This window comes from Microtus oregoni, unplaced genomic scaffold, assembly GCF_018167655.1.
Source record: "Microtus oregoni isolate MIOR12 unplaced genomic scaffold, Mior012 000008F_ref0000371, whole genome shotgun sequence".
In the NCBI taxonomy this organism is placed as follows: Eukaryota; Metazoa; Chordata; class Mammalia; order Rodentia; family Cricetidae; genus Microtus; species Microtus oregoni.
In genome coordinates this window covers 49,068,566-49,080,695 of record NW_024543067.1, presented here as the reverse complement: position 1 = coordinate 49,080,695, position 12,130 = coordinate 49,068,566, and the positions used below count along the sequence as shown (strand labels likewise).

At 45.6% G+C, this 12,130-nt stretch overlaps 1 protein-coding gene across 2 annotated transcripts in view; it reads right to left on the bottom strand.

Moving 5' to 3' along the window:
* Nucleotides 1-1,908: 1,908 nt before the first annotated feature.
* Ets1 (ETS proto-oncogene 1, transcription factor) overlaps nucleotides 1,909-12,130 on the bottom strand; it is a 60,078-nt gene continuing 49,856 nt past the window's right edge. For both annotated transcript variants that reach the window (XM_041657343.1, XM_041657344.1), the window contains 2 exons: nucleotides 3,742-3,860; nucleotides 1,909-2,342 (listed from right to left, as the gene is read on the bottom strand). In XM_041657343.1, the coding sequence (XP_041513277.1) occupies nucleotides 2,127-2,342; nucleotides 3,742-3,860 (335 nt within the window). In that variant the 3' untranslated portion in view covers nucleotides 1,909-2,126. The remainder of the gene's footprint in view (nucleotides 2,343-3,741; nucleotides 3,861-12,130) is intronic.

Sequence of the window (12,130 nt, the reverse complement as noted above, 5' to 3'; positions counted from 1 at the left end):
ACACACACACGCACACTGCCAGTGCCCAACAAAGATCACATAAGATAAAACAACGTAATCCAAATGATCCCACCTAATACTCCCTGAGCAGCTCTTACATATTTTGAGAGCTTCATTAAGGCACCTGCATCTGTAAGATTAAAATATCTAGCTGGGATGTTTTGCCTTCACCTCTTTGTGTGGATGCTGCAATCAATCAGTACAGAATACCCACGGACAAGAGTCATGCTCTTAGTAATTCAGGGTCTGTGAGAGAATCTGGGAGTCATCAAATCTCATGAAGATGATACAAGGTAGTTACAACTTTCATTTTCTTAGCGAAATCCCCAAAAGCAATGAGATGGAGAAGGATGGAGATGGCCATCTCAGTTGCCTTCTTTTCTGCCATGGACATCTATCATTGTCTTAACCAGGCAAGTATCCAGCGGAAGGGATCCTAATGTTACCAGGCATATTTTCTTGTTTTGTTTTACTCCCCAATACCTTCTTTCCAGGTCTCCCCTCCCAACTGGCAGGAAGATGACTGCCTCAATCACCTCTTTGTATTTAAGCTTTGAGGGAACCACAAGCGTATCTAAATATCATGAAGCACCTTATTCTCCTCACCAAGCTCCTTCCCTTGCATTTTCACCTTAAGTCATTCTTCTAATCTGCAGCTGACCTTCACTTGCCTTCTGCCAAGGTAACAGGTCAAGCTCCGGGTTCCAGAACTCTCTACCACTTCCTCTGCGTGTAGCCTTACCTGAAGTCCTACCTGACAAGCTCCTATTCTTCAAAGGAAAGCCTCTTCCCAAAGGAGGCCAAGTTACATGCTTCTGAAACACGCTCTGGATTTCCATGACCTCTGGGCCTAGCAAGTCTGTACTCTTTGATTCATGCCGTGATATCTGAAATCACACTTACTCGCCTATCAGAAAGCATTACATTCCACTCTACTGAACAAGAGGTTGGGGCGGGAGAGGGCTACAATGTAGGGTGCTAGGAAAACAAGACATAGAGGAGAAATTATAGAGTGTTCATTTGGAATGGCCCACTTAAGCCCTGAGGGGTAATGCCCAGGCAAACAGCTTTTATTCTCAGTCATCTATGCTTCAGGTAGAGAGCTAATCCAAAACCAGGTTACTCTTCCTCCTTCGATTTCCTTTCCAAGACCTTTAACAGTGTTCCTATGTTGACAACGGTCCCAAATCAGAGCTGCAAAATACATTCAGTGCAAAGACTTAATGCCCCTTACCTAACTCTAAGCCCAAAGCCTGACAAGTCCTTTCAGTGACAAGTAAAGGGACGTGAAGATGTGACATAAACTGCAGGTAGAATTCACATGCTCCCGAATCGGCATTCATTTCCCTTAGCTGTAAGTCAGGTGAGTTTGGGGTCTCCGAGCTCAGCGCAGAGCTTTGACTTGTCCAATGGGGTCTATATAAACTGTTGCCTTTCACTGTGACAGAATCCTCAGCCAGCAAATCAGAACAAACTCACAATACTGCAATACTGAGACCACCTTAGAGCTTAAGACAATTTTTTTTTTAAGAAAAAAAAAATACTGGCACAAAATTTAATAAAATAAACTTTAACACGAAAAAAAAAAAACAAAAACAGTTTCGGACCCCCTCCACTGAAGTTCATCTTTGTTTCAAAAAGTAGAAAGGTTAATAATTCTTGTTTTTAGTAATCCCCTGAAGAAAATGTTTTTATCCCACCCTCCAATTTGATTGGTTTTCATCAATCCCATTACTCTTGATGTGACCATGTCCTCCTGCTCTTAGATCCATAAGTCAAGGTGGACTTTTTTTCCTTAGGCTTGTTTTAATGACTGGACACGTTAGTTTCTTCCTCCTGCAAGCCAGGTCCATCACACTTCTGAGAAGACCTTTTCCTCTCTCCTGGAAAGTCTGCTCAGGAGCTTCTTGACCCACCCACCCCAGAGGTCTTCACTTCCTCTCTCCAGCCTCACCCATGGCCAATGGAATACAGCTGCAGCTCCCTTAGCTCCCACCCCTGAATGTGAAAAATGAGTTCTGGAAAATAAAACATAGAATAACAACGAAAAATTAAGAGTCCAGCCAACGCAGTTGTTTTTTTTTTTAAAGGTCTCAGCAGGGTGCCCCCAGTCCCTTCTGTGTCCATCACTCGTCAGCATCTGGCTTCACGTCCAGCATGGCGTGCAGCTCCTCAGGGGTGTATCCCAGCAGGCTCTGCAGGTCACAGACGAAGCGATACACATAGCGCTTACCCGCCGTCTTGTGGATGATATTTTTGTCATAATAGTAGCGAAGGCCACGGCTCAGTTTCTCATAGTTCATCTTGGGTTTGTTTTTCCTCTTTCCCCATCTCCTGGCCACCTGAATAAAATGGAATTAAATGGAAGTAGCTCAAAGTATGTAAGGCAATCCCAGAATACAGTGAATATTCCTCTACACCTCTATCATGGTTCAGGATGGCCAAATAAAATGCTCAGAAATTTGTGTGTGTCCGGAGCTCTGAGTGAGTCCCTCTGAACCCCACTTGCCTTCTTAAAAATATTTTGCATTGTTCACAGTAACTGTATGTGGGACTGTACACTAAGGGGCCATGGAAATTCAGAATATTTCAGCAAAATATGAATAGTGCAAAGCCACATTTTGATACAGCTATGCATTGTGCAATGATCAGATCAGGTTAAACGGCGTGTCTTTAAACCTCAGCTACTTACTGTTACTTTCTGGGGACCATTCAGAAGAACCCCCATTAGCTACTCTGAAATCGCGGATGAATGTTCTGCAGCCACCCTTCAATACTGCAGTAGCTCTAAGTTACCTCTTCCTGTAACAGCATCCTTGGCTTCAGTAGCCACTGTCCCTCCATCCGCTTCCCTTCCCCCTGCTCATGCTCTGATAATCACTATTTTATTCGTTACTTCTATGGGACCCCGCAATTCAGCTTCTAAATATAAGGAAGACTATGTGCTGTCTCTCTAAGCCAGCATATTCCACTTAATAGAATGTTGTCCCCATTCCATACACATTACTGTCGTAGAATTTCTAAGTTCTAGTTTACAAGTGTTGGACTCAATTTAATTATTTAAACTCATGAAAATATGGTGGCTCTAAACTCCTATGGGATGGGGGTTAAAATACTTAATTTGGAAGGAAAAAGAACAGCCAAAGGACAGACATCCCTCTGCCCACATTATAAGCACGTGTCGTTAACTTGAAAGCACAAAACTGGACAGGAAGCTGTGGAGGAAAGGCCAGAGTTGCCACCCCTGCATCCACCAGCAAAAAGCATCCTTTCTGTGCCTGGGTACAGATTTCTTATATGTGCTAGAAAAAGATCTCCTCTCTCAGAGTCACTAATTTTTTGGCACTGGAATGGAGTGAGGCACAGATCGACCATTTGCTAAGCACTCTGGGACAAAGGATGCAAAGTGCATCCATCTCGCAAGGCCACTCACATCCCCAGAGCCAGCAACCAGGAGGGGAGTGCGGCACAGAAGGTGCCTCTTCTGACAAAGGGCCAACAGGACACCAGACATTTACATGCATATCAGTTTGTCCCAGAAAGCAAATGGACAGTGGGCACACTTTGTTCTGTCAACGATGGAACTGAAGCTTGTGCAGGCCGCATCATTCCTTCGAGGGCACACAGGCAGCGAGAAGCAGCAGTGCTGGGTTTACAATGCAGGCCCAGAGGATCACAAAAAAGCCCAGGGTTTTCTCTCCCCCTTCCTCAGTCCGGGATTCCCAGTTACTCATTCCTTACCTCATCTGGGTCAGAAAGCTTGAATTCCCAGCCGTCTCCTGTCCAGCTGATGAAAGACTGACAAGACTTATCAGTGAGTAATTCCAGAAGGAACTGCCACAGCTGGATAGGCCCGCTGCCTGGAAGCACAAGGCACGAGGAATCATTACCAACACCCTCAAAGCCTACAGCCACAGCCCCTGCCCCCATGCAGCAGCCCCAGATCTCTCCCCTCAGCCTGTCTAGACAGGAGAAAACTGAGGCAAGGCTCAGCACAAACACTGGACCAAGTATTCTGGGCTCAGAAAAAGTGGAGATCCTCCTTCGAAAAGAAACAAGGGCCGGGCGGTGGTGGCGCACGCCTTTAATCCCAGCACTCGGGAGGCAGAGGCAGGCGGATCTGTGTGAGTTCGAGACCAGCCTGGTCTACAAGAGCTAGTTCCAGAACAGGCTCCAAAACCACAGAAAAACCCTGTCTCGAAAAACCAAAAAAAAAAAAAAAAAAAAAAAAAAAAGAAACAAGGAAAATTATGTAAGATAATCTATCACTTGCCTTTTTAAAATTAATTTCAGGGTCTTTCCATTGCTATGCAAACTCTGGGAAGAAAATATAGTCTGTCTTCAAAGATTTTCTAAGGAGGTATAATCTTTACTGCCTGTTTGTTTATTTGGCTTCATAGAGGTACTCACTATGTACCCCTGGCTGGCCTGTAACTTGTTATGTAGACCAGACTGACCTCTGCCTCCTTGGTGCTATTACTAAAGGTGTGCACCACCCCGTCTGGCAGGGAGTATTTTATGTGCCTTTAAACACTAAGGCGTTACATTTGACTTAGAAGAAAGAAAAGTCTTTGCCAGGGCCAGGCAGAAGTCAAAGCTCAGAGGCATTTTTCCAGAGGAGGGGCTTCTGGCCCTGCCCTGTGACGAAGAAGGATCGGTCTCTATGTTTATTTTGCATCCTCTCACAAGGAACAGGCACTTGGTATGCTTCAGTCCTGATGGTTTTCTCTGCCATTGCTCCACCCCTGCTACTTCCGGGCCAGGACTAAGAAAGGAATGCATTGCCACCACGTGAGGAATTAGCTTGCCACCCGGGGGATCCTCAGAGGTCAGATGAGGACGGCCCTGTATTGTTTACAGGGTTTCTCTTCATAGGTTCAGCTCTTATTGTACCCCTTCCCCCATCTAACTCTAGAAGGCCTAGTGTACCCTAACAGTCAAAAATCTCTTATAGAAAAATTTAGGTTATTTTTCTATTATGAAATGAGAAGAAGCTAATCCTAACTAATGTATCGGTATGGCTAGATAGAAAATTATAGGTTTAACTGTCAATACCTAAAATATCTATACTGCACTTTATGACATTAATATTCTAATACCCAAACTTAAATTTTCTGAATGTGTCTACTCCAAAATAAACTCAAAATCATCAGGAAACAGACTTTAGAATTGTCTCCATCAAAAAAGGAAAGTCCTTTATGCCCTAGGAGGCTCACTTCTTCTATCTTATACTCCTTCAAGGTATGCTCAGAGATAGCTGCCCCACATTGGCCGAGAGTGGGGCTCAGGCAGCCCTTTTGTTTCTAAGCTACTGGTACTCAGGAGACTGACGTGACTTTGCTCCAAAGTCAGATTCAATACCAGGACAGCCTTTCTCAACAGCACAGAAGAAAGCGGGTAGGGCCAGACCCCAACAGATGTAACGGAAGGAGCTCAATTTCTCTCCTTAGCACACACAAGCTGCATGTGCTAAATGAACCAGCTCTTCCTCACCACACTGAGAACATAGCTTCGGCCATCTTGCAAGATACATGGCTAGGAATGAAAGCATTCAGCATTGCCTTCCAAGTAAATGAATTATCTAAAGAAACAAGCCAGAGTGCTGTAAACCTTCACTCACTCCACATCTACCTGCTGGTAAAAATCCACATAGTATACAACTCAGATACATGCTCAGATTCCTTGGGAGTCGAGCTAAGTCAGCAGCCACTGGAAGATAAACATGGCGAATGAGAGACCCACTGAGAAGCCCTTCTCAGTGGCCTAGGAGCTAAGAAAGCAAACTGCTCTTGTGAAATGGACTATAATAGTCCTGATGTCAATTCTAAGTTCCCTGGTGATGCTCAGTCATCTTACACAACCACTAGCATCCCCAAGAGACGGATACAGAAAAGCTGACATCAGAGTTCTTTGATTACTGGGCATCACCACTACAGACCTCAGATACAAGAAAACGCCTAAAAAAACGCTAAGGGGAGCCACGCAGTTCACTGCAGCTTGCACAACACGACACGGCTATGCTTTACCGTCTGCTTTTGAATACTCGGTGGCTCTAGCCACTGCCATTAGTCTGCTGGTTTCTATTACTTTTCAGCAGAAAGAAAACCGAATGTACAGGATGGGTATCTAGCTTGCAGATGAGAAATAGAAGGCCTAGGTCAAGACCTCAGATTCTTCAATACGTTGTCCAAACCAAAAGCCATGGACCTAACTAAACTGACTGTCCTGTTGCAGTGACCCAAGCGCTAAATGGATCTGGCTTCCAGGAGCCACCTTCCTGGCCTCTCACCGCAGTCACAGAACTCTTGAGACACCCCACCTACGAACTTGTGTACACACCCCAATAAGAGATGTTGCCAGCCCTTTCAGGGCCCTGCAGGGGCTAAGTTATACAGTAGTAGAATCTCTCTCACAGTATCTTAAAAAATCTCTCAGAGAGAAGCTGGATATCAAGCTGAGCAGAGGGATGGAGAGATGGAAAGACCTAGGCAGATCCTAGTCATTGACAGGGCCTAGCAAGCATCTGCAGGTCCTAGAGAGGAAGGCTCGGGAGTACAGCAAAGTCCCTCCCCTTGAGGCCAGAACAGAAAAGGGGACTTCAGATCATATAATCAGTACCAGCCCAGGGAACAGAAGCAGCTATTTTCCTGCAGTTTTACCTAAATTTCAACGCCAAAGTGCTCCCTAATACAGCTTATGTGCATCTGCCCACTGATGGCTGAATATGGCTGGGGACATGGGAATCCTGGCTGGAGAAGATTTTTTTTCTCACCGTGAGTTTTCCTATGTTCAGAGGGAACACAAAAATGTGAATTCTGGGCACTGGTAACCCGAGTCCTAGGATCGCCTTCTCTTGAGGTCTTTTATTCCATATCCACCAAAAAGAAGGGATGCACACAGGTGCCTAAGGAGAGGGAGGCACTTGGATGGAAAGAAATGTCTCTGGTTCCATAACAAGACGGCTGAGAGAGCTGCGATGTCAGCTCAAGCCTCATTCCTGGGATTCTTGCAGAAAACCCAGGTTAGATGATGCATGCCTTCTGATAGCCCACAGGTATTTAGGTGTGCTAGCACACACCTGTATGTGAGCTGGCACTCAGGAGGCAGAATCAGGACAAGTGAGAGTTCAAGGCTACCCTGGTCTAGTAGTAAGGCTCCTCCCCTACCCATTCAAAAGAGGGGGATAAGAACTTACACTGTTGTACCTAATGAGACAATTCTTAAAACTACACTTCCCCTCTGGTGCCATTTCACTGACTTCTACACATCTCCCCTCTGCTGGAGAGAGCAACAGAACGAGGAAGGTCACAGAGCCGTGGCTTCACGGTTTTCTCATCTCTCAATGGTGCCACAAGGACCTCGTTTCTACAGCAATGCATCAGCCTAACTCACTTCACTTCTGGAGGGGAAACTGGGTTCACAAGGAGGCGCAAACATAAAGGCAGTTCTGGGGTTACAATGCTTACTGGCTCTGCATATCTGCCAGCCGCATTGCAACCAAGTCCACGCCCCAGACTCATGAATGAGACTTGCAGTCCCTGCTACAGGTCTCCTGTGGACATTTCTGGGCTGCTTAGCATAGACCTGTTCACACCTTCAGCTTCCAGACTCCATCCTTTGCCCTTGCTCCAGCATGCTCTGAAATTTGAAAGTCTCCTCGATTTTCCCTTCACCGTCTCCTCCTGATCCCAGCTCCAACCACCTCCCCAAATGGATGGTAGCCCCAGCGAACCTCTGTCCCCCAGAGCAGAAACGGGTACTAAGAATAGTGCCAGTCATGGGAAAGGGAGCTCACATGTTAAATGTGACTCACAATGGCAGGCCTGTCTGGGGCCCCAAGGCAGTCAACGGCACCCTTCACCATGCTGCCCTGCGGTGTCACACATCAGGAATCCAGTGGCATCACTGGGAAAGTATGTTGCTTCCGTGGAGCTCAGAGCCACAACAACAGAGGGGTCCCTGTTAGAAGGAGGTTCCAAGGCGGGGAATGAAGGAGTCCGGCACACACACAAACCCACAGCCCGGCTCCCATCATGCTCCCATCTCCTAGGTTGACTTCATACCCCCTGTTCTGCCCTCTTCCAGCCACCCAAGTTAGGGAATTTCCTCTAACTGCTTTTCCTTCTCAGTCTCAAGACGAGAGGAAAATTCTTATACAATGTTGGCAGCCCTGATTTGCAAAGCAAGATCCAGACTTGGAAGAAGCACATGGAGGGGCCTGGGCAAGTGGACAAAGAACACCAGGCATGCTGCCCTTCAGGGGACCCTAGAGAGGCCACAAATCAGAAGCAGCTTCACATAAATTGCTGTTCATTTGAGTCCTATTTGATTACCTTGTCATTGTCTAGGAATAGCAAGGCCTGCCACCTATGTCGAGGACTAGTTACTGATGTCACCTGCTCTTTGGTCATGGACTCTGAAGATAACAACAGAAGTAAGCTAGAAGTACACTTTATTAATGTATGTGCCTGTGCACATGCGCACACATGTGTCTGGGCTTGTTTGGTTCAGATTTGCTGTTTGTTTTCAGCTATTGCTGTTTATAGAATTGAGAACTAAGCTTAGGCCCCTGCACATGCTAGGCAAGTTTGCTAAGACTGAGCCATGGCCTCAACTATGCACTTACTTATCTACTTATGTATGTGTGTGTGTCCTTTGAAAAAGGCTCTCACTAAAGTTGTCCTAAAACTTACAATCTCCCTGCCCCATCCTCTGAGAAGCTGAGTGTCATTGTCATTCCTTTTGTTCTCTAGGTCTGCAAACTACCTGCCCACGGCAGGGACCTCAAAGCTGGCAAAGGAGAGGAGGACTGGACTTCAGCTTCTTCTACCCTTTCCTCATTCCCCCTTCAACCATAGTTCACGGCTACCACCCGTGCCTTAGGCTAACATAGGACAGTGGAGTTCATACAGATGAAGTCAACATTAGACAGCTGTTGTCCTGGCAGACTGCTAATATTGCCACTGTGATTTTTTTTTTATGTGTGTGGAGGATGTTGCACATGTGTGTGCATGCATACGTAGAGGGTAGGAGACAACCTCAGGGAGCACACTCAGTGAAGCCATCCATTTCCTTGGAGACAGAGTCTGCACTGGTCGAAGGCTCACCCAGTAGGCTAGACTAGGCCAGAGAGTTCCATGGTTCATCCTGTCTTCTCCTCCCCAGCACTGATATTTCAAATGTGTATCAACATGCCATGGTTTTTAGGTAGGTGCTATCTAGGTAGGGATCAAACTCAGTTCTTCATGTTTGGGAAGCAAGCACTTTACCAACTGAGCCACCAGCCTATCTTACACTATGGTTCCTAACACCAAGACTTGATGGTTTGCTCAGGGTCCACCTCTCTCTCCTCATTGGAAAATACCAAGTTCTGAAGTCTAGGACAGCACCTCATCAGCACACACCTCCCAGCCATCAACTCTAGTAATGTGTTTCATCAAATGCCTCCAGTTTTGTTTCCTTACGTTTGTGGTACATCAGCATTTAATGGGTGGCTTTACCAACACCACTGTCCTCAGGAAAAAAAGAAGGAAGGAAAGAAGGAAGAAGGGAGGGAAGGAGGGAGGGAGGAAAGAAGGAAGGAGAAGGAGAAGAGAGGGAAAGCAAGGGAGGGGGAGGGAGAGAGAGAGAGAGAGAGGCGAGCAAAGCATACAGGTTTGAAAGGTACCTAAAGGCCTCTCTCTATTAAAATATATTTAGGACCAAAATATGGGTGACACCCAGTTATGTTGCATCAACATGCTCCTAAAATAAAGCAACCGCACCTCTTGTCCTTAGGGGGTTCGTGCTGCTCTAAGAAGTTGAAGTCCTTTAGTTCTACTCTGAAATTCAAATTGGATACCTCAGTGTGGGTAGGATGGCATATTTATTTTAACCTATGAAACTCTCATGGTTGATCACCCTTGCATCGGGGCTGACTCTACCCTGAGAGCACATATTTGCCAGGTGGCCCTAAAACAGCGAAGAAAGCCTGGCTGGCCCCTCCCTTCCAGCCAGGTGTCTCTACCCACAGCCAACGGTGACAGCAAAAACAGAATACCGGAGTCCGGAAATGACCCGTCTGCTCAGCACACCCTCCCTTTTTATACCCGCAAGGAGCACCTGTCTCCGAGGTAGGGTGCGTGACGCCAGAGTCTCATACACCCTTCTAAGTCACAGATAACACCAGAAGCTTACTGTTTCCATTAAATCATGGGGCTCAGGAGCCAGTTATTTAGAGATCATGCAACAGATTCTTGCTGTGATCAGAGGCTGCACTAGGCTGCAGACTGAACTGCACAAGGCTCTGTTTCAGGATGATATTGCTCTCTGGTTTGGCACTATAGGCCAGGAAAGAACTTTGAAAGGAAAGAGCAAAGATGATTCGATACTCCAATTCAGTTTTATGCCTAGAGCTGTCGCCGCCTGTTTCACCTACACCTTCCTGGTACCACGGTCCTGTCCCACCTCACTTCTAACAAGACCCAAGTACAGCATATTTTACAGCCTGCCTAAAATGCCATGGTCTGAAGTCCCTAATATCCTATACTCTATAAATATGTTCCTGTTGACGCCTAGGAACTCAAAGAGTAGTGATCAGAATACAAGCTCGAAGAGACCATTAACGCTATATTTGATAAGCACAATGATGAAAAAGAATCCAGAGACCTGCATCAATTTATTGCTGAGATAACCAGCATCTAACAATGGAAAGGAGTTGGAAAACCGTTCTCAAACAGATTTTGAGTGTCCAGTTCAGGACTATCATGTCTGTGCCCCACCCCACCCCCACATATACACACTGCCACTCCCATAGAGGGAGTATTTAAAAAAACTTTTAAAAAATGTTATATGGCAGGCAATGAAGGACTGAGACGTGACAGCATCCTAGAAAAACATACATACACACATAAATCATGTAATCTATATTAAATATGATATATATATATATATATATGTATATATGCACACCACCTCTAGGGAAGCCTCCATAGGGAGTGACCCCTACAGAGCTTTGGTTTTACTTCTTCCTGATTCAAATGGAATCTGATGCAAAACAAACTCTCTGGGCCTTGTTTTCCTGTTCTTAAAATGGAAATAGAAATTCCTGCTTGCCTTTAACTTGCAGATATATAAATCAAGTCTTTATTAGAGAGACATGGGGGGAGTAAGGAAGAGAGCAAGTGCACTAAGGAATCAGCCTCAGAATGGAGCAAACTGGGAAGAATAGGAAACAACACTGGGATCATACAGAAAAGTATAAGACAGCAGAATAGGTATTTGTCAAAACAGGATTTTCAAAGAAATAACTGTAAACTTCCAGGATAAAGTTTAACAATGCTTCCATGAATGAAATCAACCTTTCATGTGGCAACTTTGAAAAAGCAGAAACTGAATTTTTTTAAAGTCAATCATATAAATACAATTTTTAAAATACTTTAACAGAATAACCACTGAAGATTTTTTTTTTAAGTTCAGGATGAGATTGAAACCCTTCCTCTAATTAAAAATTGGTACACACCAGAAGAGGCGGCAGAGCGAACTGCTTTGCAAGTGAAAATATTACATACAAGCCATTCTGGCGTGGGGAAAGCTGGGTCGCACACAGACTAAGATCCTCTTTCCCACATTGGGCTTCTTCCCTAATCATTCATGCTCTGGCCTAAGCCCCTGCCGTCTTAACCCAGTGTTCCCACAAACACGGTCCACCAACACTCACTGAGAAGTGGAGCACCCTGTCTAGCCACCAAGGCCTAAGCAAGATGGCCACCAAGTGCAATGGGCAGCGACTGGCAAGCTGGGCTTCCCCACCTGGCATAGGTTTCAGTGAGACTCACTGGGCTGTCTGCCGTGGGCTGGAGAAGGCAGTTACACATTTGAAACACCATGATGAAAGGCCTGCTCTGTACACCTGCAGGTGTTCAAGTGTCCCCAAGTGAGGGCAGCAGCAGGTGGCACAAAATTGCGCTGTTCTCTTAAAGGGGCTACCTCCATTTAGATCAGTGGTTCTCAACCTTCCTAAAGCTGTTTAGTAGATTTGAACAGCTTGATACAGCTTCTCATGGGTGGCGAACCCCAATCATTAACTTACTCCGTTGCTACTTCATACGGGTAATTTTGGTACTGTTATGAATCATAAGGTAAATACTTG